Genomic DNA, 27,854 nt, shown 5'->3' with positions numbered 1-27,854 from the left:
GGGCAAAGGGGGGAGGGGCGGGGCATGAGTAGGAGGGGCAGGGACAGGTGTGTGAGGGGGGTCAGAGCAGAGGTGGGAGGGGTGGCCCTGGTCCCACCTCAAAACCATGAGGAGTGTGGCCTTTCAGCAGGAAAACCTCCCTCCATCCTGAGAAATACCACGTAGTTATTCATGTTATTAATGCAGATGCCACAAACTGTTAAACTCTCTCGTTATCACTTTTAACTCAGTTCATGACTGCTAGGTCTCACAGTTTGCTACTTAAAATGCGCCGAAAATGTAAAAAAAATGCAGAGGACAAGACATCCCACCTTCCAGAATGGAGCTTCCAGACTGCTTGACTGTGGACTGAAGCCCACGCAATCCTTTATCATAAATGCTAACATGCTTACGTCTTAACCAGAGCTGTGGTTATCATTTAAGTCACCAATAAAGTTTTTAAAAGTACTCTTACACAAAGAAGAAATACCAGACAGGTAGTTCAGTTATGCATGCTCAAATATTCAAGATACAAGGAGAGCATAAAGAAGCTTTGTGGGAACTTAAAACTAAACTGCATTAATTTCAACCTTTTTTCCCAACCAAATCTTTCACGGGGAGAACCAAAAGCCTAGGCAGCAATGTATCATTCCTATTTTTTTACTGTAAAGTGCTGCTGAGAAGTAGCAGCTTCAACCCCTCGGTATGGTTGTCTCAGCACCTACCCCTGCATAGACTCTGCTGCAGGCCCACCCACAGCACAGCCCTTCCCCAGCTTTCCTGCCAAGGAACCCCAACACCATTTAGTTTCAGGCAGCAGGTTCACAGGGTCTAAGACAATCTCCCAGTGACTGGTCAAGGGATGCCATGTGACCCCGGCAGCCAGTGAGATGGAAAAGGGAGTCTGGGAGCTCTGGGGAAACATTTCCCTTTCCAATGAAAAGAAACCAAAGCAGGAGGAGAGAAGTACGCCTTCCATCTCTGGCCTTCTGACGTGATGCTTGGAGCTGCTGCAGCCATCTTGGAACCTTTAGGAGGAAAGAGTCCCAGAGGAGCTAGCCATAAGCTCATTTACCTTGGCCTTGACATGCAAGTTCTTGGTCAGCGTGTCCTGCTGCTGTGCATGCACACTGTGTGTCGGGAAGGCTACCATGATGCTGGCCACCTTGGCTCTCTCCTCCTCATTCAGTGACCACGGGTGCCATGATGAGATAAAGGTTGGGAAGCTCCCGTATGTTACTTTCATCAGGCTGTGCTGTGACTTGTAGCCGAAAGCATTTAAACTAATACAAACCACCCCCACCTCTCCCCCAAGCCAATTCCACTGCTGGGGGCGGTGTTTGCAGTGACCCTTCCCTCCCCCACCAGCACGGTCCCCACTTCCACCTCCAGCCACCAGTGGGCTGTTCTTGCCCTGATCCAGGCCCTGCTATCCATGGGGACCTGCATGGCTGATGGCGCTATCCACCACTACTTGTCCCTGCTTCCTCATGTACCAGATGACCATTTCACACTTCTCTTTCTACCTCTTCCTCCACCTCCTCCTCTCAGAGTCCACGGCTTTGCCTCATACTTGAAAGAAGGAAATAAAGGGAACCGATCGGCATCTGTTTTCCCACCACCAGACCTGCTGTTGGGACAGTTCTCCTCAGGCCACTGAAGTCTTCTGCTCCTGACTCTCCTGCCTGGGTGTTTCCATGGCCAACAGCCTCAGAAGAAGACAGCACGACTCCCTCGGGGGCAAAGGGCAGATATGCCTGCAGCCCACTATGAAAGATTTGGGTTCTGCCCGTTTGGAGTCACTCAGTTGAGACTCCTGCCCTGGCCTGTGGGACAGGGGTCGAGGAGACCCTTGGCTGCCTGCTGTGCTTCGAGTGGCGAGTCCTCTATGTCTTCTGCCGGTGCCTGTGAGGCTGTGGCAGCTTGCTTGTCAGGGGTGGCCAGTAAGCTCCCAGTTCTGGCTGCCCATCACCTCCCTGCCTCTGGCCTGTGCTATCAAACCCCAGCCCCTTGAGCCCCCCCCCCCACCCCCTTCTCTCCTGGGTTTGCCCTCCACCCCAGCCACAAGCATCACATCTCGCCAATCTTCCCAACCTGCATATAGGCAGGCTGCACTTCCACAACCTCCTCCAATATCGCTCTTTTTTAAAAAGTATTTTAGGGCTTGCCTGGTGGCGCAGTGGTTGAGAATCTGCCTGCCAATGCAGGGGCCACGGGTTCGAGCCCTGGTCTGGGAAGATCCCACATGCCGCGGAGCAACTAAGCCCGTGAGCCACAGCTACTGAGCCTGCGTGTCTGAAGCCTGTGCTCCGCGACAAGAGAGGCCGCGATAGTGAGAGGCCCGCGCACTGCGATGAAGAGTGGCCCCCACTTGCCGCAACTAGAGAAAAGCACTTGCACAGAAATGAAGACCCAACACAGCCAAAAATAAAAAATAAATATTTTTTTTAAAAAAAAAGTATTTTAAATGTAAATTTATTTATTTATTTATCTGTTTGTTTATTTATTTTTGGCTGCATTGTGTCTTCATTGCTGCTCATGGGCTTTCTCTAGTTGTGGTGAGCAGGGGCTACTCTTCGTTGCAGTGCACGGGCTTCTCATCGCGGTGGCTTCTCTTGTTGCGGAGCACGGGCTCTAGGCACGTGGGCTTCGGTAGTTGTGGCACATGGGCTCAGTAGTTGTGGCTCTCAGGCTCTAGAGTGCAGGCTCAGTAGCTGGGGTGCATGGGCTTAATTGCTCCACAGCATGTGGGATCTTCCCAGACCAGGGCTCGAACCTGTGTCTCCTGCGTTGGCAGGTGGATTCTTAACCACCGCATCACCAGGGAAGTCCCCAGTCGCTCTTTTAACTGCTGCTTTTCAGAGCAAGACATCTTGACTAAGCTGTCCACCCGTTCTTCTCCAACCCCTTTAACTGGGAAGGCTGGATGACAAGTCCACCACTCCACTGAGACCGCCAGAAGGCCACAGTGATGCAGAGCACTTTTCTGCCCTGACCTTCCCTGACCTTCCCTGACCTCTTTGCAGCATTCCACCCAGTTGACCACTCCCTCCCTCTAAAATCTTTTCAGTATAAAAGATACCCAAACTACATCAAGCACGTATAACATACATGTATCGTTTAAAGAATTGTTAAAAAATAAAACAAAGAATAAAACAGAAACCTGTATACTCAGCTTGAGAAACAGCATCACTACTGCCTGTGTTTGTCAATAAAGTTTTATTGGTGCACAGCCACACCGATCACTTACACATTGTCTGCGGCTGCTTTTGAGCTGCAGGCAGAGATGAGCAGTTGCAAGAGAGACCATTGGGCCACAAAGCCGAAAATACTGACTATTCGGCCCTTCACAGAAAAGTTTGCCGACACCTACTCTGGAATTTTTTTTTAGTGAGGGATGGGTGGGGCACAGTTGCTCAGTCCGGGAGGATCCCACATGCCGCGGAGTGGCTGGGTCCGTGAGCCATGGCCGCTGAGCCTGCGCGTCTGGAGCCTGTGCTCCGCAACAGGAGAGGCCACAACAGTGAGAGGCCCGCGTACCGCAAAAAAAAAAAACCCAAAAAAACCACCAACAAAACTGCTAGACTGGACAATGGCCCTGGCCTTATTTCCCTTATAAGTTTCCTACAAATACCTGGTCAAGGAAAAATCACCTCTTTTAAAGTTGAGGGGGAACAAAGGAACAAAAGTGCTAAGAGAAAAAAGGAAGGAAACCAGCAAAATGACAATGAACATTCACCAAAAACTTCTGATAGAGTCGATGAAAAATACAGCAAAACGTTCCTAAATTTAAAATGTACTGAAGCAGTAGCTTCTCAGATTAATGAGCGCAAGCAGGAGGTATGAGGAGAACAGACCAGTCTGCATCTGAGGAGACCACTCGGAGGCATCACAGGGGCGATGCTGCCGCCAGAGGGGACAGAATGTGGACCACTGGGAGGATGCGGCTCCTTCCGGGGGCAGAACCCAAGTTTAACAAATCCTGAGAAAAGCCACAACAGAGTTTTGGGGCTGGGCCTAAAGACTGTATGGGAAGAAAATAAATAAACAAATGAGAATTACCAGGAAAACTCTGAGAAAGAAGCATAATTGGAGATCCTAAGGCAGTAGACATTACAAGGGACCAGGAAGCAGTAACAATTCAAACAGCACCGCACGCGGACAGACCAAGACCAATAAACCAAGGCAGAGGTCCCCAACTCCCGGGCCACTGACTGGTACCGATCCGCGGCCCGTTGGGAACCAGGCCGCACAGCAGGAGGTGAGCGGCAGGCGAGCCAGCAAAGCTTCGTCTGCCGCTCCCCATCGCTCACATTACCGCCTGAGCCATCTGCACCCCCACGCACCCCGTCTGCGGAAAGGCTGGGGACTGCCGAACCAAGGGACAGAACAAGAGCTCCAGACCCAGACTCAAGTACACACAGAACATCTAACATGATAGTGAAAGCGGGATTTCAAACAAGTGGGGAAATGTGAGTTATTCAATAACGGGTATGGGGAGGGGACTTCCCTGGTGGTCCAGCAGTTGAGACTACGTCACGCGATGCAGGGGACCCTGGTTCCATCCCTGGTTGCGGAACTAAGATCCCACACGTTGCGGGGCAACTAAGCCCAGGCGCTGCAACTACTGAGCCCACGTGCTCTGGAGCCCATGTGCCACAACTAGAGAGAAGCCCACGCACCTCAACAAAGAGCCCGTGTGTCGCAACTAAAGATTCTGCATGCCACAACTAAGACCTGACGCAGCCAATAAATAAATAAAATATATATTTAAAAAAAAACTGGTGTGGGGACATTTGGATTGCCACCTGGGGTTAAAAAAAGTTTGGTTCCTATTTCATAACCTACACAGTGATAAATTCCAAATGGATCCTGGATTTAAATATGAAAAAAGGAAACCATAACTGTATTAGAAGACATCATGGCAGAATAATCTTCAGTCTTGGAGTGGAAAAAACCCAAGTATGGCACAAAACCCAGAAAGGATTAAAAACAAGAACATTAATTAAATTACATAAAAATAAAAAATACGTGCATGACAAAAACCACCATAGGCAAAGTCAAAAAACAAATGAAAAACTGTGGGAAAATATTTGCAATTCATATCTCAGAAAAGGTCTGATTTCCATTATATATAATAAGCTCATACAAATCAATAAGAAAAAGATTATAAACCCAATATACAAATGGGCAGAGAACTGAAGAAAAGGAAAAGGAAATGACTCAAACATGTGAAAAGATGCACAACCTCCTAACAGGAGAAATATTAATTAAAATGACACCTAACAGACTGGCAAAGATTATAGTTCGATGACACTGCTGGAGAGGGTCAGGGGAAAGACGCCCTCTCAGCCTTTGCTGGGTGGGTGTGAACTGGTACCATCTGATGGAGCCCAACTAACATCTTCCCAAACTGGACATGCACATACCTTTGGACAAAACAATACCCCCTCTGGGAATTTACATTTACGCCTTTATGCATGCACTACAGCATGCACAAGGTAATTCACTGTAACGTTATTTGTGACGGCAAAAGATTGGAAATAACCTAAAATGCCCATTGGCACACCAGGAAGCTGTGCATTGAGGCTGAGAGCCGAGAATGAGGGAGCTTGCTGTGAGCTGATCCGGAAGGGGGTCCAAGTTCATTCCCCCAACCCCAGTCTTCAAACAGCCTCCCCTCCGCCCACCCTGTTTACTACATCTTGGTCTCACACAGTTCCCCCAAAGGTGGCCCTTCAAATGAACCTTCCTGAGAACCTCAGTGAGCGAGTTTCCCGGGGGCCGAGGACATGCACTTGGTGGGCTGCCCTGGCCTTGTGAGGCTCAGCAGAACACAGAACACCCGCCTGCCCCAGAGTCACGGACTGACCACAGTGCCCCCACCATTGTGGAGTGATGGTCCTCGTGACCTGTGGGCTCTCCTCTGGGTAGACATGGTGACGTGGTCAGCTGGACGTGGGGCTGGGAGACACCCTCTGTCCCTGGGGGACGGTCAGGCACCAAATCAGAGGACAGGACTGCAGAATTTACAGATTCCGTAACCACAGCAGGAAGAACGCCGTGCTCACTCTGTGTGTCGGCCTGCGTGTGGCCACCACAGCCGTCCTCATGGCCAGCACCCAGACCAATGGGGCAACGGCCTTGGGATGTACGTCTTCACCTACCTGGAGGCGAGTCGTCCTGGGAGGTGAGGCCAGAAGGGCTGGATCCCAGGTCCAGTAACTTCCATGTGTCCTGGAGGGAACTGCTGGCAAGTGATGAGGACCTTTGGGTGTGGTGGCCATTTTCCTCCTGGAATTCTTGAGCCAGGCGTGGCTTTGGGGACTGGTTTTCTTTCTGAGGAGCTGATCTGCAAGTCACTGTGGAGATTCTGTGTTGCCTCTGTGAAAGAGAGAAAAGAGAATTATCCTTGAAAGCCACCCTCTCTCCCTGCCCTCCTGGGGTGATAAGACAGTGGACGTGGCCCGAGGAGGGGCTCTGGACATTTAAACATGAAACACGGGGAATTCCCTGGCGAACCAGTGGTTAGGACTCTGTGCTTTCACTGCCGAGCACCCGGGTTCAATCGGGTTCAATCCCTGGTCGGGGAACTAAGATTCCACAAGCTGCGTGGTGCAGCCAAAAAAAACCCATGAAACACAATCCCGAGGGAGGCGAGGGAGGTGGGATTGGGGACCACGGCCAATGCCCTGAGGTGAAGCCCTGTCACTCTGGGCAGCGGCCACCCTCTCTGACACCAAGCGCTGCGGTTCTATGTGCTTCCTCGGCCGGGATGTGGCATGAAGACCCGGCCCTGGTGGATCCTGCGTACCAGCCCCGGCCCCGCTGTGCAGCCTGGCTCAGCATCCCTCCTGCAGACTGTCTGTGCCAAGCGGGCTTGGCTCTTTCCTGAGCGTTCGGAGAAACATTCTTTCTTGGCATTCTTAGAGTCCTGTCGTGGAAATTTAAATAAAAGAAATTCAGTGTTCGTGTGTCATTGATGGGGTACCTTACTGAGTTTTCCCTCAAGATTAGGGAGAAACGCTCTCCCCAGATTTCTGATATGAGGGACTTACTCAGCTTTGTGACAAGCCAAAGTGGGGAACCTGCTTGGGTTCACCGGCCAGGACGAATTTAACAGGCCTCATCATGGCAATCTAAGTACCTCCCCGCCCTCGAGGGCAACCAAGCACCTGAAAGTCACACAACCTTCCTGTGGTGCCCAGGGAGGGCACCCTGGGCCCCGCCAGGCACACAAGGGGCCCTGCAGCTCTTGTTTGTGACACATCTTCAGTGCACAGCAGAGGCCACTCTGGCCCCCTGCAGCCTCTGAGGGGAAGCCTGTGGAAGAGCAGTCAGGAGGGGCACGGAGGAGAACCGAAGCCCTGGACTGTGCAGAGCGCCGCAAGGAGGGCCACCTGCTGCTGCCGCTTCTCTTGCTCAGGTTTAATTAAGGTTTGAATTTTCAGCCAAGTAATACACTCATACATTTTCATTTTAACTTTCAGTGCCTATGTGGCAGTGACAATGACCATCTTCTCATGTTTGTTGACTGACTCAATTGAGTTTCTTCCTCAATGGCTTCTGATAGTATCCTTTGCTTATTTTTCTACTGGTTATTCGTCTTTTTCTTCTTGATCTATAGGCGTTCTTTTATGTATGTTCTTCCTGTTTCTTCCTATGTAGCACCATTTACTACTGCAAATAAAGAAGAACCAAAAAGGGGGCCCCATGGAGTCTTCTTTTCTTGAGTTTTCAGATGAGTTATCTCACTGGATATAATGAATACATGATAGTTTTGTAGTTTGAAAGTGATTCATAAAGTTTAATACATTATTTAATATACTAGAAAGAAGTGGAGGTCTAGGTAACAATATGTGTTTTACCACAACTGGTAACAGGCACATTTATTTGATGATTTGGGAGAGATTTCTTCTAATAACACACATTTAGAAGTTTAAGCAATTAATGCAGATGACTTGAAAGTTATTGGTCTTCCCTGGTGGCGCGGTGGTTAAGAATCCGCCTGCCAATGCAGGGGACACGCGTTAGAGCCCTGGGCCGGGAAGATTCCACATGTCACGGAGCAACTAAGCCCGTGGGCCACAACTACTGAGCCCGTGCTCTAGAGCCCACGTGCCACAACTACTGAAGCCCATGTGCCTAGAGCCTGTGCTCCGCAACAAGAGAAGCCACCGCGATGAGAAGCCTGCGCACCACAACGAAGAGTAGCCCCTGCTCGCTGCAACTAGAGAAAGCCCACGTGCGGCAATGAAGACCCAGTGCAGCCAAAAATAAATAAATTTATTTTTTAAAAAAAGAAAGTTATGAGCAGCTCAGAGAGACAGCTCCTTCGATGCTTTAACACCACTTCCCACAAGCGGCCAAGAGGGAAGGACTCTAAGTTATCTGTGTGCGTGTGTGCACATGCACACATGTGAGAGGAGTCTGGAACAAAGCCTACCGGGTTCCAGCAGGCCCATGCATTTGAGGCCCAAGCCATGGCGCCTGGGGCTCAACTGATCCCTCATTTCTTCTTTCTGGGTTCTTTCCTTCTCCCCAAATACGTCCTCCACAGCCTCCTCTCAGGGGAGGGGGTCTGTTGGTTGAACCACAGTTCCTGGGCCCCTCGCAGGGTCAGCCTTTCTCGGTTTCTCAGGCCAGTGTCTCCTGGTCTGGCACACAGACCTCCACAGGCCTCTCTCTCCCCAAGGCCCATTCCTGGCTGACCCTGTGCTGTCCTATGGCTCAGACTCCTGCCCTTTGCTGAAGACTCCCATCCGGCTTCTCCCTCCAACTCCACATCTAGATGTGCAAGCTCAGACCAGATGTTGGCATGGCAATGGGGAACAGGCATCTCAAATCTAAGCCCGTCCATCGAGTCTCCACGCCCATCCAACTGCCCAGGCCTCAAACCCTTTAGGGAATCCTGGCTCCCAATGTCTCCAGATCTGATGCTTTTCCTCAGTGCCCTCCCAGCCCCCCGCCCATCCTGATCCAGTCCCCACCCAGCCTCACTCCTCCTCCCCAGCCCCTGCTCCCACCCTCACCCACCTGTGCCTCTCACCCGGGATGCAGCTTGTCGCTAAGAGCGAACTTTGAACTCATGTCACCTCACGGCACGATAGACAGTCCATCTCTTACTGACTCTCTATTAACTTACTTTAAATAAACTGAAAAGACAAACTACACACTGGGAGACTATATTTGCAAATCATCCAACAGATAAGGATTAGTATACAGACTTTATAAAACTCCCATATCCTTTAAAGAAACGGAACATTAGTAATTTAAAACAACACACAGACACACATGCACAGCTATAAGGCACACATGTGATACATTTCATCAAATAACCAAACTGGCGGAAGTTTCCAGTTGTATTGAAACTCTTGTGAAGAACAGAAAAGTAAGAATGTTCCCCAAGGCAGAAACACAGGCTAAACCCAAGCCAAGACCAGCGTGCACACCTACTCAGAGTGTGACTTGGCAGGAGGACAGTCAACGTCCAACCAGCCAGGAATGGGGCCCCCACACATGGTTGTCAGGGTAGAGCCAGAAGCAGCACTAGACAGAATTCAACACCTACTCTGAGTAAAACTCAGGAAAGTAGAAGGAGAAAGAACTCCTCTAGGAGTTCCCTGGTGGTCTAGTGGTTAGGATTCGGTGCTTTCACTGCCTGTGGCCTGGGTTCAATACCTGGTCAGGGAACTGAGATCCCACAAGCCACACAGTGTAGCCAAACAAACAAACAAACTAACTTATCTATACTGATGGAGAGTCCGTATTAGGTCAAATTATATGAAATTGCTGGTATCTGACCACTTTTGACCTATAAAATGGCAATTTTGTATGGTTCAACATAATACTAAAGCCTACAGCAAACATACTACCTGAAGATAAAAAATGGGAAAAGCATTCTCTCTAAACCAGGACAAATGTGTGGGTGTCAGCCACTCAGTTTTCCTCCACGCTGTGTGGGGTCCTGCCCAGGACAGTGGGGTGAGAAAAGATGAATGGTGTGAGGCCAGAAAAGGAAGCAGCCCAGTCCTTACCCCAGACGCTACGTCCATCAACACACAAAAGCAAAGAGAAATACTGACACATGTGTTGGCATCAATCAGTTCAGAAGAGTTAACAGATACAAAATCATTTTACAAAAGTCAACTCTGTTCCAAATGACCAGCAACAGTAGGAAAGTGTAAGTTGAAAGGGATGTTGAAGAGAAACAGACTGGTACAGCTATTAGACAGACTATTATTCATCAATAAAAAGATGAGCTCTCAAGCCACGAAGAGACATGGAGGAACCTTACATGCATGTTGCTAAGTGAAGGACGCCCATCTGAGAAGGCTACTTGTTGTTTGATTCCAACTCTGTGACATCCTGGAAAAGGCGAAACCATGAACACAGGAACAAGATCAGTGGTTGCCAGGGGTTAAGAGTGATGAATTGTGGAGCACAGAGGAGTTTTAGGGCCGTGAAACTACTCTGTGTGATGCTATAATGATGAGCACGTGCCATTATACACTAGTCCAAACCCATAGAAAGTATGCCAAGAGTGACCCCTGATGTAAACTGTGGACTGTGGTGATGATGTGTCAGGGCAGGCTCATTGATTCTAACAAATTAATCACTTTGTTGGGGGTTGCTGATGACACGGGAGGCTGTGCACGTGTAGGGGCAGGAGGTACACGGGAACTCTCTATACTTTCTGCTCAATTTTGCTGTGAATCTGAAACTGCTCTGAAAAATGAAGCCTATTTATTAAAAATAATTTGATAGCAACAAAAACAGATGACTATATTTTGTTGACCTCTGAAATACCTATATGTGACACACTATAAAGGATCTTCATGCATTGTCTGAAGGTATAGGCCAGTATAACAACTTGACAGTGTCATTCAACAGTATGTAAGGAAGATAAAATGTACACAGCCTAGAACACAGCAATTCTGATCCTAGGTCCATGCCCGAGAAACTTCTGCACATGAGGACATCTGTAACAATGTTCACACCAAAGAAATGGTAACTGACCTAAATGCCCATCAATAGAAGAATGGATAAGTAAATGCTCGTGTATTCACAAAATAGAAAGAAAATACACCAACTTGTGTCTAGACCTGGGGTCGGCAAAGCACAACTTGTAGACCAAATCCTGCCCACTACATTTTTTGGTACAGCCTATAAGCTAAAAATAGTTTTTACATTTCTAAATAGTTGAAAAAAATCAAAAAAGAAGAAAAATATTTCATGACATGAAAATTATGAAATTAAAGTTACAAGGTCCATAAACTTTTACTGGAGCACATCCATGCCCACCTGTTTACATATCTCCTGTGCTGGCATTCAGGACAAATGCAGAGTTGAGAAGTTGCAACAGAGACTCTGGCCCTTACAGGCCAGAATATTCACTATTTGGTCCTTTACAGAAAAAGGTTGCCAACTCCTGAACTAGAGCTACATGTACCAACATATATACAGTTGACTCTTGAACAACATGTGTTTGAACTGGGCGGGTCCCCTTATATGCAGAGTTTTTTCAATAAATATGCAGTACAGGACTACATGATCCATAGTTGGCTGAATCCACGGATGCAGAACCACGGATACAGAGGGACGACTGTAAAGTTAAATGTGGATTTTCGACCACTGGTGGGGGGTCCGTGCCCCTAACCCCCACAATGTTCAAGGGTCAACTGTGTACATCAGAAACACAGTGCTGAATGAGAGCATGTGTACAGAACGATGTACACACAGCTGGGTGTGATTTACACAGATTCTTCAAATATCTGCTGAGAGAGAGAAACACCAGACTCGGGAAAGTCTGAAGGGACCATGGATATTGGGGGCAGAACACTCAAAGGGGTTTTAGCTTACAACATTTTGCTTATTAAGTTGGATGGTGTACACACAGGTTTCATTATTTTAGTCTTTTTATCTTAGAAGTCTAAAAATACTTAAAATAAAAATAAATACATCGGGCTTCCCTGGTGGCGCAGTGGTTGAGAGTCCGCCTGCCGATGCAGGGGACACGGGTTTGTGCCCCGGTCTGGGAAGATCCCACATGCCACGGAGCGGCTGGGCCCGTGAGCCATGGCCACTGAGCCTGCGCGTCCGGAGCCTGTGCTCCGCAACGCGAGAGGCCACAACAGTGAGAGGCCTGCATACCGCAAATAAATAAATAAATAAATACATACATACATAAATAACAATATCCACCCAACGGAGAATAAATGGGAAAGAACAACCAAGAAAATTTTGTAAAGGAACAGAAACAAGGGCAAGCTGTTATATGTATTCGTAACTTATTAAAACATTACGAAGCTACGGGATTCAGAGGACAGCACCTGCTCAGGAGCAGACACTTCACTGGAACTGTAGAGAAAGTAAATGCAGAACCCGAACCTAACAATGCTGCAGCATCAGGCCCATCGCCTACAAAGCACTGGCCTAACTTCTCAAAAATGCCACTGTCGTGAAAGACAAAGAAGGGCTGAGAAGTCGTCCAGGCTGAAGGAGACGTGCACATACACGCGTGGGCTGCATGCCACACAGGTCCTGGACGGCCTGCTTGGTGGAGGAGGATGGCTGAAAAGAGGTGACTGGCAAAATCTGAACACAGAATATGTATTAAATTCTAGGACTGCATTAATGTTATGTTTCCTGATTTTGATCATTTATATTTTACTGCAGCTATGTCAGGGAATGTCCTTGTATTCTGACATACAGGCACTCGATGTCTGCAACTTAGATAGATCTACCTATTTCTCTAAAATGCGGAGGAAGCAGAGGGAGGGAAGAGAAAGAATGATAAAGCAAATGTAGCAAAAAGTTAACAATCGGTTAATCTAAGTGAAGGGTATATGTGCTATTCTTGCAACTTTGTGTAAATCAGAAGTTATTTCAAAATAAAAAATTAAACACAAACATAAGCAAGAGTATAGATTTTTAGTACATGATAAAAATGTCAATTCAAAATCAGTGAGAAAAAGGAGGATAATTACTTACAGGGTACTATGACAATTAGTAAAACAGAACAATTAGAGAAACAGGTGAATATTTACCTAAACTCAAAATACAGGAAAAAACCTCTAAGCCAGAAAACAGTGAAATAAAAAACCTTTAAAGTAGACTGACAGGGTTCATTAGATGAAAAAAAAGTTATCTGTGGATTTTTTTTAAAAAAGAAAAATTAAAAGGCAAATGACAAGTTTGAGAAACATGTGTAACAGAGAAGGAACAATTTCCTTAACACATAAAGAACGCCTACAAACTAACAAGAAAAAATACAAACACACAAGTAGAAAAACTAGCTAAAAACATGCATAAATAACCCACAAAAGAAGAAATATAAATGGCTAATAGATTAAAAAATTTAACATTGCTCGGAATATAAGACATTTTTAAAAGATGCATTTTTAAAACTATTATGTTGGTAAAGATTTAGAAAATAATACCTAGGTAGGTAAAGCTATATAATAAAACATATATATATTATACTTTGTAATTTTGAAAAATAGCAGGAAACACACTGATATGTTACTGGCAACTATACTGAAATCCTAAAAGTTGGAAACTTTAAAAATTGTGTTTACTGCACTTTGAAGTTTCTGTTATGAAATGAAGTATTTAAGCAATCAGTAAAAAGTTATTAAAAATAAGTTTCTTACGTAAAGGAGTGTTACCTGAGTTGTGAGACGGGGTTGCAACGGTCCCAAGCATACATCAGGTGCCTCACCTGAGCCCTGGGCCTCAGGAGTAGGAAGGGGGTGATGAGGCAGCTTCCCTATAAATGAGATGAGGGAAATGGTTTGTCCTCTGTATGCACATCACTTGGGTTTCTCTCGTGCTGAATACAAATACTCAAGAAGAACAGTATGTACCTCTTCAAAACCAAAGTCACTTCTCTTTCAAGAGAACTTGGGGGGTGGACACCTGTGACTTGTACAACACACACCAGCATTTCAGCAGACTTCAGAACACGCCGAAGCCTTCCACAGCAGCACACACCCCTTATGCAGCTTCTCAAAGTGGCAGTCATGAGCCATCCATTAAGAGACCCAAAGACATACCCTCTCCGCAGCAGAGAAAAATAAGAAGCAAAAGTTTAAGTATATACACTTGAGGATTATTCTTGTAATCAATGCTTCAGCAGTCTTCTTTGAAAATAGGCGTAAACATCTTAGATTAACTTTATCTAAAACTTTTTTTTGCGGGGGGAGGGGGTGGTGGACTAACTTTGTTTTGCATGACACAGAAACAACCAACTGTAACTTCTCAGTTGCACTATTCTTGTTATGAACTCTCAACAGATCTTTCACCTTTGAAAATTATTAGTAAGTTAACCATGGCCATGTTAAGTCTTTGTCATCTCCATGGACAAAAAAAATGTTGCCTGCCATTTCAATAAACAAAGAATGTTGCCTGCCACCAAGCTATCAGCCTCTGCAGCCACCCCAACTGTGCACCCTGAGGGGATTTGGGATGGAGAAAAACAGGATACTGTCCCTACAGAGTTAAGATGCATATCAAAGGAATGATTTCAATGGGCCCAAGGTCTTGCATCTTCCCATATGTAGAAAGGCACTAAAATCCTCGAGATGTCTGCTTTTCGTGATTAGTAGTAATCTTTTGATGTCTGACTACATATATATTGTTTCAGCAAAAACTCCTACATATTCTCTCTCTTCCCTGACCTCTTTGGAACAGTCTCTCAGAGCCATCTGACAGGCTACCTTCCCGGACTACAGTCCTCAGTAATGTTCTTGAATAAAACATAATTCTCAACTTTTAGGTTGTGCATTTTTTCTTCAGCGAACATCTACAAAGAGTTTGTTTACTTTAATGGGAAAAAAAAATGAAAGAAAGAAAGAGAAGAAACAGGAGAGAAAGCTTTAGAGTCAGGTCAGCACAGTGGGAAAAGACTGTGCTACAGGCATTGCTTAGGCCACCGTGAGGCCACGTCTTTGAAACAGTTTCTCAAAGCTATCTGAGAGTCTGTTTCCAGGCTATAGTACTCAGTAATGTTCTTGAATAAAACATAATTCTCAACTTTTAGGTTGTGCATTTTTTCTTCAGCGAACATCTACAAAGAGTTTGTTTACTTTAATGGGAAAAAAAAATGAAAGAAAGAAAGAGAAGAAACAGGAGAGAAAGCTTTAGAGTCAGGTCAGCACAGTGGGAAAAGACTGTGCTACAGGCATTGCTTAGGCCACCGTGAGGCCATCCCAGTGGACTGACTCAGGATTTCCAGAACTCTAGTCAAGAAGCAGATGGACCGTTGAGACCTCGGAACCAAGATTAACCACCTAGGATTGAAGGAGCCAATGAGGGATGATGCAGCTGTGTTGGGAACACTACAGATGTGATTTTAATGTTCTCCTTTCTAGATATGCAAGGAACTCTTTCTTTTTCCCCTTAAGCTGTCTGTAGTCCATACACATTTAGTGGTCTCTGGTTTTGTAAACTGAAATGAAACATTTCTAAGTGGTATCTTGTTCTCCCTGCCCGAGTCCTCCAGAACTCAGAAACTCCTGTTGAGTATTCTTACTTGCCTGGCAATATAGTAATTTGCATAGGTTCAAAGAGAATCTGTCCTTGTTTTTAACCAGGATTTGACTGGAAATGTGGATTATGCAGCCAAGGCCCTGCCTGGGTGGCCAGAGTTGAGAATGATACTCATTTAATCATCAGGACCCATTGCCTGTTAGGATCTGTGGTTGACTTCATGGAGAAATGCTCACAAAGCCCTCCCAGGAAAACTGCCAGGTGCCCGGCTCACAGAGGGTTAAGAAAGGTCATCTCCTGGCAGGTCCAGGAACCTCAGAATATTTTGGAAACCTCAAGAAAAAAGGAATTTTCTTAAAATCACCAAGCAGGTGAAACGTGAGTTCTTGGCTTCCTGGACTCAGGACAACAAACAAGAAGCTTTCAAAAGTCCAATCTGAAATCATGATGGAAAGTTCCAGCAAAGCAAACTCAAGAAGGCTAACACGGTGAATTAACACTCTTGCTGCGCCTATGGAAACGATCAGGCCAAGTGATACCAGCCTTGTTTTGTGATCAAGAATAGTCTTTGAGATTATTTTTCTTTTTTTCTTTTTTCTTTTGACCACACTGTGCGACTTGTGGGATCTTAGTTCCCCGACCAGGAATTGAACCTAAGCCCTCAGCAGTGAAAGCACAGAGTCCTAACCATTGGACCGCCAGGGAATTCCCCAAGATTATTTTTTTTATCAAAAGCTGAGAAACTGTAGGGAGAGACTTCTCTGGTGGCACAGTGGTTAAGAATCCGCCTGCCAAAACAGGGGACACGGGTTCGAGCCCTGGGCCAGGAAGATCCCACATGCCACAGAGCACCTAAGCCTGAGCGCCATGACTCCTGAGCCTGCGCTCCAGAGCCCACAAGCCACAACTACTGAGCCCACGTGCCACAACTACTGAAGCCTGTGCACCTAGAGCCCGTGCTCTGTATCAAGAGAAGCCACCGCAGTGAGAAGCCTGTGCACTGCAACAAAGAGTAGCCCCTGCTCGCCACAACTAGAGAAAGACCACGCGCAGAAACGAAGACCCAATGCAGCCAAAAATAAATTAATTAATTTAAAAAAAAAGAAACTGTAGGGAAAAAAATGTGTTCCAGTGGAAACTGCATTGCCTACTGCGCACCCTGAGGAGCTATCAGGTTCTTGCTTCTCATTGTGCCTGAACTACTTTACAACTCTGGAAGTCGACAGACAGCAAACTACACCTTGTCCCTTGGAGTTTTCATGGGCTCCCCCTCCCCCCTTTAGAGAAACCAGTTCTGCCTCCATTTGCAATTTAATTCCTTTACTCCATATAAATTTGTGCTCTTTTGATTTTTCCTTGGAATTGCTTATAACATGTGACTGGTTTCCTCACTGTTTAATAGATAGAAGAAAATTCTAAACATGGGATCATTTTCATATCTGTTTGAGAGCCATATTTTACTTCTTTCTGAAAATTACTTTTTAAAACCTGGTTAAAGAAATATTATTAAATGTTATTAAACATCAGAAAGGGCACTGAATAATATGAACCATGATGAGCTATTAACTGTCATGAACACTTCTGCTCTAAGTAACACGGCATGAAAATTGATACAACACAATGGTGAGGAGGAGAAATGGACAGAAATACAAGAGCAGTGCAAGATTTTAACACAAAGATCATGGTTCTTGGCATTTCAAGTTGACCGAGTATAAAGAAGTTTAGACAGAATGTTAATAATTATATTTAAGCTGAGGCGTCCCAGCACTGGAGCCTACAGGCTGTTGGGTGGGGCTGGGTCTTCGTGCCAGGGTGGTGGCCTTCAGGAGAGCTCACGCCAGTGGGTGTTCCCTGGTATCTCCGCCACCAGTGTCCTTGTCCCCACAGTGAACTGCAGCTGCCTCCCACCTCCTCGGAGACCCCCCAAGACCAGCAGGATAGTCTTCGGTATCTTGCTCATTTGTTCAACCATGTGAACATAAAATCCAGTTTGTCGAGCTTCTTGAAAAAATATGCTGGAATTTTGATCAGTTTGAGAATTGATGTCCTCAAAAAAGTAAACTCTCTGTATCAGTGGACATACTATATATCTGTTTATCTAGGTCTTCTGTAGCATCTTTAATAAAACTGTAATTTTTTTCCAATAAGAAAAAAATATATTTAATAAGGCTGCTTAATAGAACAGAATCAAAAGTAGACTTCAACTCATGCTTAAAAATAACCAAAGGAATTCTTTTTTTTTTTGCGGTACGCAGGCCTCTCACTGTTGTGGCCTTTCCCGTTGCGGAGCACAGGCTCCGGACGTGCAGGCTCAGTGGCCATGGCTCACGGGCCCAGCTGCTCCGCGGCATGTGGGATCTTCCCAGACCGGGGCACGAACCCGTGTCCCCTGCATCGGCAGGCGGACTCTCAACCACTGCGCCACCAGGGAAGCCCAGGAATTCTTTTTAAAATAAATTAACTTATTTATATTTTGGCTGGGTTGGGTCTTCGTTGCTGCGCACGGGCTTTCTCTAGTTGCGGCAAGTGGGGGCTACTCTTTGTTGCAACGTGTGGGCTTCTCATTGCGGTGGCTTCTCTTGTTGCGGAGCACCGGCTCTAGGTGAACAGGCTTCAGTAGTTGTGGCTCGTGGGCTTAGCTGCTCTGCGGCATGTGGGATCTTCCTGGACCAGGGCTCGAACCCACGTCCCCTGCATTGGCAGGTGGATTCTTATAACCACTGCGCCACCAGCGAAGCCCACTAAAGGAATTTTGAAACTCTCTCTTGTGAAAATTAACCAAGGGAATCTCACTAAGATGGAGTGGGAGACCAGAAGGGGAGCCCTTATGCACATCCCACTCAAATCAATACAGATCCTAACAGAAGAGACTACCTTGCATCTCCAGACGGAAGTGACGCTGCTTTACTGCTGCCTGTGGGAGGAAGATATTCTCCTTGCCTGGCAGCAGCCCAACCAATGAGAGATCATTACAGCTCAGCCAATGAAAAACCACTACACTTTGAACCCCCAGTTTCCTCCAATGGACTGTTTATAATGGCTCCCCACAATGTCCCCTTCTCCTCTATAAAAGAGTTTCCTCTCTTTTGCTTTACCCGACTTGCATGTGGTTCACCACAGTTGTATGTTCTGAACTGCAATTCTTTGCTGCTCCTTAATAAACTCGTTTTGCTGGTAAAAATAACTGTTTTAGGTTAACATTACATGGAGGTCCGACCGAGATCCAGAGCAGACCCCTGACAGCCCCAAGGCTGGTGAGCAAACAGATGTGGTACCAACAGAGCCCACCAAGCTCACTGTTTTTCTAGTCACTCCTGGAGTTTGAGGGTAAGTTTTTCTCCTGGATCTGAGCTCCACTCTTTTTGCATTTGGAAGCTCTCTAGGCTTTATCTGGGATCTGTTCAAAGGCTTCATCCTTTTTTGTTAAGGCCTTGTTTTGTCTGTGAGTACTCATTTGGCACTTCAGCCTGACTTGAAATCAGGCTGTCCCTACTGGAACTGTGCGGGCATTTGGTCCAATTCCTTTTGGAACTGGGCTGTTCCTATTTGGAACTGTGCCATTCAGCCTCTGGCCTGATTCCGTTGGGATCAGGCTGTCCCTACTGGAACTGTGCTGCTATTTGGCCTGCAGGCTGTTTAAGAATTACCCCTTTGCTTTAGAGGAAAAAAAAAAAAAAAAACCTCTCGAAAATGGGATCCCAGTTATCTAAATGTCTTGAGGGCACCCCACATTCAAGGACCCTGTCTGATTTTATGTTTACAAACCACAGCCCCTCCTCCTGCACATTTCTACGGGGAAATTTCAGGCTCCCCAAACTTACCTTTCTTAAAACTATATTAGCCATAGCTCTGAAATCATCAAAATTAAACTGGGTGCCTCTTTTGGTTGCTATTTTGAGGCTTCCAAACATTATCAGGAATTTAAAATTGCTTCCCTGCAAATACAATAATTACATTAACTGAGGCAAACAAACAATTAAAGAAAGCAAAAATGGCTCTGAAGTCTCATGCTCAACTCCCCCACCTTCTTTGTCCCTGGTGTCAGCTTGTTCATCCTCCCACCCACCCCTGCTTCTTTGTCTCAGGCTCTGCCACCCTCTGAACCTATCAGAACCTGCCCTTTAAAGTGAAATATTCTGAGCGTCCAAAGAGACCCCAGATTACTTATGTTCCCTTGAGGAAGGGTGAATTGCCAGACGCAGTTAAAGACTTTCCTAAAGTAACTGAGGGCCCCCGTAGGTTTGCTGGAGAATTTAGCATAGTTATTCAAACCTACCAGTCTGGTTTCTCAGATTTATATCAGTTAGTTTACATGCTTTTTGAGGGGCAAGCCAAACACTGGATGAAATTAGCCCGACAGAAACACCGTGGAGGGGATTTAGAAAAACAAACCCCTAGCTTCTGGCAAGAGGTCAGAACGTGCTGAAAACCTCCACCAGCAATTACAGTCGTCTTTCCTAAACCTGTTGATGGGAATAAAATTTAGGTTTTCACACAAAAATCTGATGAACCTGTTCATGACTATTATAATTGACTTCACATTGTTTTCAAAGAAAATTCTGGTCTTCCTTCAGATGTTGAAACCACTCAGATACCCCTTATCTCCATACTTACGAATGGGCTGAACCAGGATCTTTCTCTTTTTCTCTTTTAAAAGGACAGGGGTGGAATGGGAAATTATGTCCACTCTAGATTTAGTTAACTTGGCAAATTAGCTCACTCGAATACTAGATGAGTCACCTAAAAGAAAGACCACTAAAATTCTTAATCCTCAACTCCCGAAAATGAAGGCCCCTTAACAAAACCCAAAACCTTCTAGTTTCTGCTATTACTGTAAAGAGCCAGGACACTGGAAAGACTGTTACAACTTTAAGCATTTCGGGCAACTTCAGCCCTCTAACCAGCCTCTCCAATATCCTCTTAACTCCCAATGAGGGGCTCCAAGGAATGACAAAGGCTCTCCCAATCCTCTCCTTGAATCAGCTTGGAGAAACCACTCTCCAGACTGGGAACGAATCTCTCTCTGTCCTTACAGACACCAGCACACTCTCAGTGCTCAGCCCCACTGCTAGAAAGGAGCCCCTGCCTCAAAATACTAAAATGGTCCAAATAGTGGGGGATCTCTAATGAACCTCAACAGGGTCCTGTTTCTGAACCTATTCCCTTTTGCTTAGACCCTTTGAGAGATACACACCCTCTTCTCCTTAGCTCCTCCATCCCTATTCATTTAGGGACGGAGAGCCCGTGCTCTGCAAGGCTGAGACTTCTTGGAAAAGTATCATGCCCGAACTTTTTTCTCCCAAAAGGGGGAAATAGTTCTAAAATTTGACAGTTGCCATCAAAATAGCCAACCAGGTGAATTAAATGACCCTTTGACATCTTTTATTTGCTCTGTCTCTAACAGTTCTGGAACTGATTCTAGAAACACTGATCATTTGTCCCTATCGAATCAGCTACCACCCTCCTTATGGGCAAACTCTCCAATTGGTATTGGCAAAATCCACAGTGTACCTCCCATCAAGATTCAAACAGATCCCTCAAAACCTCTCCCCAAGTAAAAAAGCCCTTCAAGGTATAACGTCCATAATAGAAGACTTTGAGGCTCATGGCCTCATTATCCCCTACAGTAGTTCCTGTGGTACTCCTATTTCACCTGTGAGAAAACCCAAGTTTCCTCTCTTGTGTTACTAGACTTACTTGTGGTTCACCATAGCTGCATGTCCTAAATGGCAATTCTTCGCTGTTCCCAAATAAACCCATTTTGCTGGAAAAATAACTAGCCATTTTTTTGTTTTAGGTGAACACTCCTAACCTAACGTGAGTGAAATAGAAAACCTGAGCCCACAGGGGCAGAACATCTGGCTACTAATCACCCTGATAATATTATCCCTTAAAATCCCTGGGACATGGCCAAAGCGATACTCAGATGGGAAATTCACACCTTAAAAAATGCAATTACTGGGCTTCCTTGATGGCACAGTGGTTAGGAATCCGCCTGCCAATTCAGGGGACACGGGTTCGAGCCCTGGTCCGAGAAGATCCCACATGCCATGGAGCAACTAAGCCCGTGAGCCACAACTACTGAGCCTGCGCTCTAGAGCCCATGAGCCACAACTACTGAGCCCGTGTGCCACAACTACTGAAGCCCACATGCCTAGAGCCTGTGCTCCACAACAAGAGAAGCCACCGCAATGAGAAGCCCGCACACCACAATGAAGAGTAGCCCCCGCTCGTCACAACTAGGGAAAGACCGCACACAGCAACGAAGACCCAATGCAGCTATAAATAAATAAATAAATAAATAAATAAATAAATAAATTTATATATATATAAAAATGCAATTACTAAACAAGAAAGAATGAAATAAATGTTTAAGAAATCAGGGAAAGAACAATAAAATAAACCCAAGGAAAGGAATGAATAAAGATGAAATGGAAACTTCTGGTAAAGACACAGGAATCTACCCATTGGCTCCAAGCAGTCACCTTTGAGGAAACCCCCTGGAAGGTAGCAGAGAAATTTTAAAACACACACACACACACACACACACACACACACACACACACACACGTAAATAAACACATCTAACATGCTCCAGAAGAGATTAGAAAGAAATAGGAAGAAGTGGTATTTAAAGAAACAATGGGTGAATGGATAAAGAAGATGTGGCACATATATACAATGGAATATTACTCAGCCATAAAAAGAAACAAAATTGAGTTATTTGTAGTGAGATGGACGGACCTAGAGACTGTCATACAGAGTGAAGTAAGTCAGAGAGAGAAAAAAAAATACCGTATGCTAACACATATATATGGAATCTAAAAAAAAAAAATGGTTCTGAAGAACCTAGGGGCAGGACAGGAATAAAGATGCAGATGTAGAGAATGGACTTGAGGACACGGGGAGGGGGAAGGGTAAGCTGGGACGAAGTGAGAGAGTGGCAATGACATATATACACTACCAAATGTAAAATAGATAGCTAGTGGGAAGCAGCCACATAGCACAGGGAGATCAGCTCGGTGCTTTGTGACCATCTAGAGGGATGGGATAGGGAGGGTGGGAGGGAGACACAAGAGGGAGGAGATATGGGGATGTATGTCAATGTATAGCTGATTCCCTTTGTTATACAGCAGAAACTAACACACCATAGTACAGCAATTATACTCCAATAAAGATGATAAAAAAAAAAAAAAAAGGAACAATGGGGACTTCCCTGGTGGCGCAGTGGTTAAGAATCCACCTACCAATGCAGGGGACACAGGTTTGAGCCCTGGTCTGGGAAGATACCACATGCCGTGGAGCAACTAAGCCTGTGTGCCACAACTACTGAGCCTGAGCTCTAGAGCCCACCAGCCACAACTACTGAGCCCCCGTGCCACAACTACTGAAGCCTGCGTGCCTAGAGCCCGTGCTCTGCAACAAAGAGAAGCCACTGCAATGAGAAGCCCATGCACCACAACGAAGAGCAGCCCCCACTCGCCACAACTAGGGAAAGCCCATGCGCAGCAACGAATACCCAACGCAGCCAAAAATAACTAACTAAATAAATAAATTTATTAAAAAAATAAAACAACAATGGCTGAGAATTTTAAAGAATGGAAAAAAAAAAAAACCCAAACAACCACAAGCCTTAAGATTTAAAAAACATACTGATTCCAGAGCAGGTTAAATTAAAGCAGAGCCACTCTCACGTAGACACAGGATGGTAAAACAGGAGCACAAATGGATTAGATGAAAAAAATCTGACAGCAGCCAGAGAGGAAAGGGAGGCCACCCACGAGGAAGGGGCTTCTACTAATGCTGGCTTCTCAGAAGACAGCAGGGTATTGTCTTTTTTTTTTTTTTTTTTTTTTTTTGGCTACATTGGGTCTTCGTTGCTGCGTGCGGGCTTTCTCTAGTTGTGGCAAGTGGGTCTACTCTTGGTGCACGGGCTCAGTAGTTGTGGTGCACGGGCTTAGTTGCTCTGCAGCATGTGGGATCTTCCCGGACCAGGGCTCGAACCCGTGTCCCCTGCAATGGCAGGCGGATTCTCTTTTCTTATTTATTTATTTTATTTATTAATTTTTGGTTGCAATGGGTCTTCATTGCTACGCGCAGGCTTTCTCTAGTTGCGGCGAGCGGGGCTACTCTTTGTTGCGGTGCGTGGGCTTCTCATTGCGGTGGCTTCTCTTGTTGCCGAGCACAGGCTCTAGGCGCGCGGGCTTCAGTAGTTGTGGCTCGCGGGCTCTAGAGCACAGGCTCAGTAGTTGTGGCACACGGGCTTAGTTGCTCCGCGGCATGTGGGATCTTCCCGGACCAGGGCTCGAACCCGTGTCCCCTGAATTGGCAGGCGGATTCTTAACCACTGCGCCACCAGGGAAGCTGCTACTGTCTTTAAAAAAGTTGTAAGAAAATGCTAATCAGAGGTCTCTTTCCAGCTACACCATCGTTCTAGAAACTGGTCAAAATAAAATCATTTTATGAAGACAAAGAGTTTATTGCCCACAGGCTCTTCTTAAAGGAAAGACTAGATCCCTGAATGTCAGTTCCTTCCCCTCCCAGGCCCTCAGAAGAGATGTGTGAAACTGTGCATGACCCAGGGCTCCTGCGGGTCCTAGAGAAGCAGAGTGTGGCAGGTTGCTGACAGCGAGAGGCAAACATGCCAAGAGTTCATAAGATGTGACTGAAAATCACTGCTTCTAAATTAATATCATTTACAGTAGGATTGGAGATCCTTATGTATGATCATAATTAATTAACTAAACGTAAAGAGGTATTTTACTATTTATGTAAGTGTGCCCAATAAACAGCATTGGGTCAGCCAGCTAACCACTTAGGAAAAAATACAGATAGATCCCTAATTTGTTCTTTTTTTGTACTAAATCATTTCTAGATGAATCAAAAATTCAGCAGGAAGAAAGTTGGGGGAAGGGACAAAAGAAATTCAGCAGGAAAACTACATGATAATGAGATGCAAATGGGCAAAACACACACACACCAAGAAATGTAAAGAAATACAAATTAAAACAATGAACTATTTTTACCTAACTAAATTGGCAAAAACCATTTTCTAATGAATTTTTAGTTTCTGTGAAGCTGTGGTCAAATAGGCACTTTACTGTTGTAAAAATGCCTGAGTTGCGCTTTGGTGTGGGGTAGGGGCGGACCTGGGGCACGACCATGCCCTCCCGCGAGGCTGGCTGCAGCATGACTGCCGAGCTGCAGGACAGACATGTGATTCCAGCGTGGAGTCTCCTCCCAGCGGGGCCAGCGAGGGAATGAGTGCAGAGCGAGGCGGGGGCCACGTGGAGTTCCAACGTGAGGGTGCGTGTGACAGTGTGAACACACACCCCAACAGACAGACAGACAGGCACCAAAATGCGGATGAGTTCTAGTCAGTAATTTGTGCTTTCCAGTATAAGTTAACAATTTCTCAGCATTCATTTATATTTTTATAGTGAGCAAACAGCCTTTTCATAATCAGAATAAAAAAAGAGCTTTTAAGAAGTGCTGGCTATGGGACTTCTCTGGTGGCGCAGTGGTTAAGAATCTGCCTGCCAATGCAGGGGACACGGGTTCGAGCCCTGGTCCGGGAAGATCCCACATGCCACGGAGCAACTAAACCCTTGTGCCACAACTACTGGGCCTGCGCTCTAGAGTCGGCGAGCCACAACTACTGAGCCCACGTGCCACAACTACTGAAGTCTGTGCGCCTAGAGCCTGTGCTCCACAACAAGAGTAGCCACCTCAATGAGAAGCCCACGCACACAACGAAGAGTAGCCCCGGCTCACCGAAACTAGAGAAAGCCCACATGCAGCAACAAAGACCCAACTCAACCAAAAAAAAAAAAAATAATAATAATAAATTAATTAATTTAAAAAAAAAGAAATGCTGGCTAGCAAAGGCTATATACTGTGTGATTCCAACTCTATGACATTCTGGTAAAAGGCTAAACTATGGAGACAGTGAAAAGATGAGTGGTTGTCAGAAGTCAGGAGGGAGGGAGGATGACCAGGGGGAGCACAGAGGGTCCAAACCCACAGAACATACACCACCAAGGTGAAGCCTGATGTAGACTACGGACTCTGGGTGACGCTGTGTCAAAGCAGTTTCACTGATTACGACAAATGTACCGTCTAGAGCGGACATGGATTACGAGGGAGGAGTGCGTATGCGGGGTCAGGGAGTGGATGGGAAATCTGTGTCTTCTGCTGTTTTGCTGTGAACCTAAAACTACCCCTCCAAAATAAAGTCTTTCAGAACTGTTAGATGTTAAGATCCTTAGGACCAACACTTTAAGGAATCCTAGCTGTATACTATAGATTAGGAAAACATCACGCGCAGTTCCAATTTCTGGCAAAAGCTGAATTGGCAGCAGGAGGAAGAACAAAGTAGGAGAGAGGTGGGCCAAGTTGAAGTCCACTCAGTTTGGCTGCATGACCTGCCCTTTTCTGGCCCTCCACCGTGCAGGCCTGCTCAGGCTGTGCTGGCATCCATCATGGTCTTGGCCTCACCCACAGCACATGGTGTGATGGCCTCTCAGAAGTGAGGGGTGAGCACTCAGAGCTGGGCTGACAGGAGTGCAAATGGGGACGGGGCACCTGGGGACAGGTGACTCCCCAGCACTGCCACCCACCCACTCGCCTGGAGAAGAGGTGGGGGAGTGAAGGGCTGAATCAAGGGCCACCTGGGCAGCTCTGGGCCACACGCCCAACCACGCGAGTCTGCCTGTCTGTAAATGCGGATCCGAAGGCCCGGACCTGAGACGGAGGGACGTGGTTGGCACAGGAGACTGACCCCAGGCCGCGGAGGATGCAGGATGAAGCCAGGGCCAGTGAAGGGGCTGCTCTGCTAGCTCCCTGCGGGGATGAGGTCCCTTCCCAGAGGCACACAGGCGAGGACAAGCCTTGGGGCAGGGGCAGGTGTACCCTAGGGTCAACCCTGCCTGGTGGCGCTGAAACCAGAGGGAGCCAGAGTGGGTGTGGCTCTGCCTTGGCTGTACCGTCTCACATTTTCAATATTGTCAAGTGATGATAAGATACTTCTGTCACAGCTGGTCATTCTGTACCACTTAATGATCACAGTCACATGACTGATGACCCGGATAAATCATCTTTGTAAAAAAATGCGGACAGACCAGTCTTGCTCACAGCCTTTGCTATCTCCCTATGTGGGAGAGTAGAAACCTACCATCGCACGGTGTTGGGGGAGGGTGGCCTTCCCAAAAGGGAACCAACGGAGTGTGCTGGACATTCTTACAAACCACCAGTGACACAGAAGTTCACAGAGCAAACCCCAAACGCTTCACCCCTCTCTTCTCACCCCACTATCCTCCTCAAAGTGCTGGGTGCGCTTCCTTCCAGTCCATCCTGTATGCGCCTACAGGCACACACACACTTTGTATGTTCACCTGGGGCTCCAAGCACACTGCTCGGCGGGCTGCTCCTCTCACAGGCTGACGCGTCTGGGCTGGCACACAGTGCGTGGTCAGTAGGCCGAGCTGGTCCTTACAGTGTCCAGGCCCGCGAGGAAAGGACACAAAGTGAGAATACGCGTTAGGACGTCAGGAGCTTTGAAGTAATTTGAAAGGGCCACATTTTTATTGTACTTGACAAAAGAATCATCCACAGTGGACCGGAGCTGAATGGGAAAAGCGGGCTGTCTGTCCCTCTTGTTTGAGAAGCGCTGTGCGGAGATGGCGCCAGGTGGGGATGCGGGCGCCCTTCGTTCTCCTGAGGGCTGAGCAGCGTCCAAGTTCCAACTCTGATGTCCCATGGATGAACACCTGGACCTTCCCAATTACTTTCTTACTGTAATAAAAACGCTGTCAAAAATATCCTTGTATGTACATCTTTTCCCGATCTGTGAGAAAATCTTTTAAAAGGATCTCTAGGGGAAGAGTAGCTTATTCAAAGGGTATGAACATTAAAAAATTTGAGATACAGCCAAACTGCCCTCCAAAAAGGCTTCACCAGGGAAGGTTCCCGCGGAGGCAGGGTGTCCCCCACACTCTCCTGGACAACGAGGGTGGGACTTTTTAGTCTGGGCGTGAACTTGATGCTGACTTACTTGCCCTCCTCAGACTCCTGCAGAGGCGCGTGGCGTCCATACCCTTGTCAGTTCTGTGGATTTTCTCCTGGACGTGCCATCCAGCATTCTGCCTGTGATCTGCAGATGCCCATTTTGGGTACTGATTCTTTTTACCTGTCAGGTATGTTGCAAACATTTCCCCAGTCTGTTATTTGTCTTTTATCTTTGCTTAAGATGTCTTTTCCTTAGAGATATACTAAGATGTAATGAGGGACTTCCCTGGTGGCACAGTGGTTAAGAATCCGCCTGCCGGGCTTCCCTGGTGGCACAGTGGTTGAGAGTCCGCCTGCCGATGCAGGGGGCACGGGTT

At 46.4% G+C, this 27,854-nt stretch overlaps 1 protein-coding gene across 1 annotated transcript in view; it reads right to left on the bottom strand.

The window, feature by feature from the left end:
* The window catches only part of CCDC57 (coiled-coil domain containing 57), a 73,173-nt gene that overhangs the window by 30,501 nt on the left and 14,818 nt on the right, over positions 1-27,854 (bottom strand). Inside the window, exons 6-8 of the mRNA XM_028498132.1 lie at positions 13,650-13,750; positions 6,794-6,913; positions 6,147-6,363 (exon numbers count right to left, since the gene is read on the bottom strand). Of these exons, the coding sequence (XP_028353933.1) occupies positions 6,147-6,363; positions 6,794-6,913; positions 13,650-13,750 (438 nt within the window). The remainder of the gene's footprint in view (positions 1-6,146; positions 6,364-6,793; positions 6,914-13,649; positions 13,751-27,854) is intronic.

The sequence above is a fragment of the Physeter macrocephalus genome, chromosome 14 (genome assembly GCF_002837175.3).
Source record: "Physeter macrocephalus isolate SW-GA chromosome 14, ASM283717v5, whole genome shotgun sequence".
Classification (NCBI taxonomy): domain Eukaryota; kingdom Metazoa; phylum Chordata; class Mammalia; order Artiodactyla; family Physeteridae; genus Physeter; species Physeter macrocephalus.
This window is presented reverse-complemented; position numbering and strand designations above follow the sequence as displayed.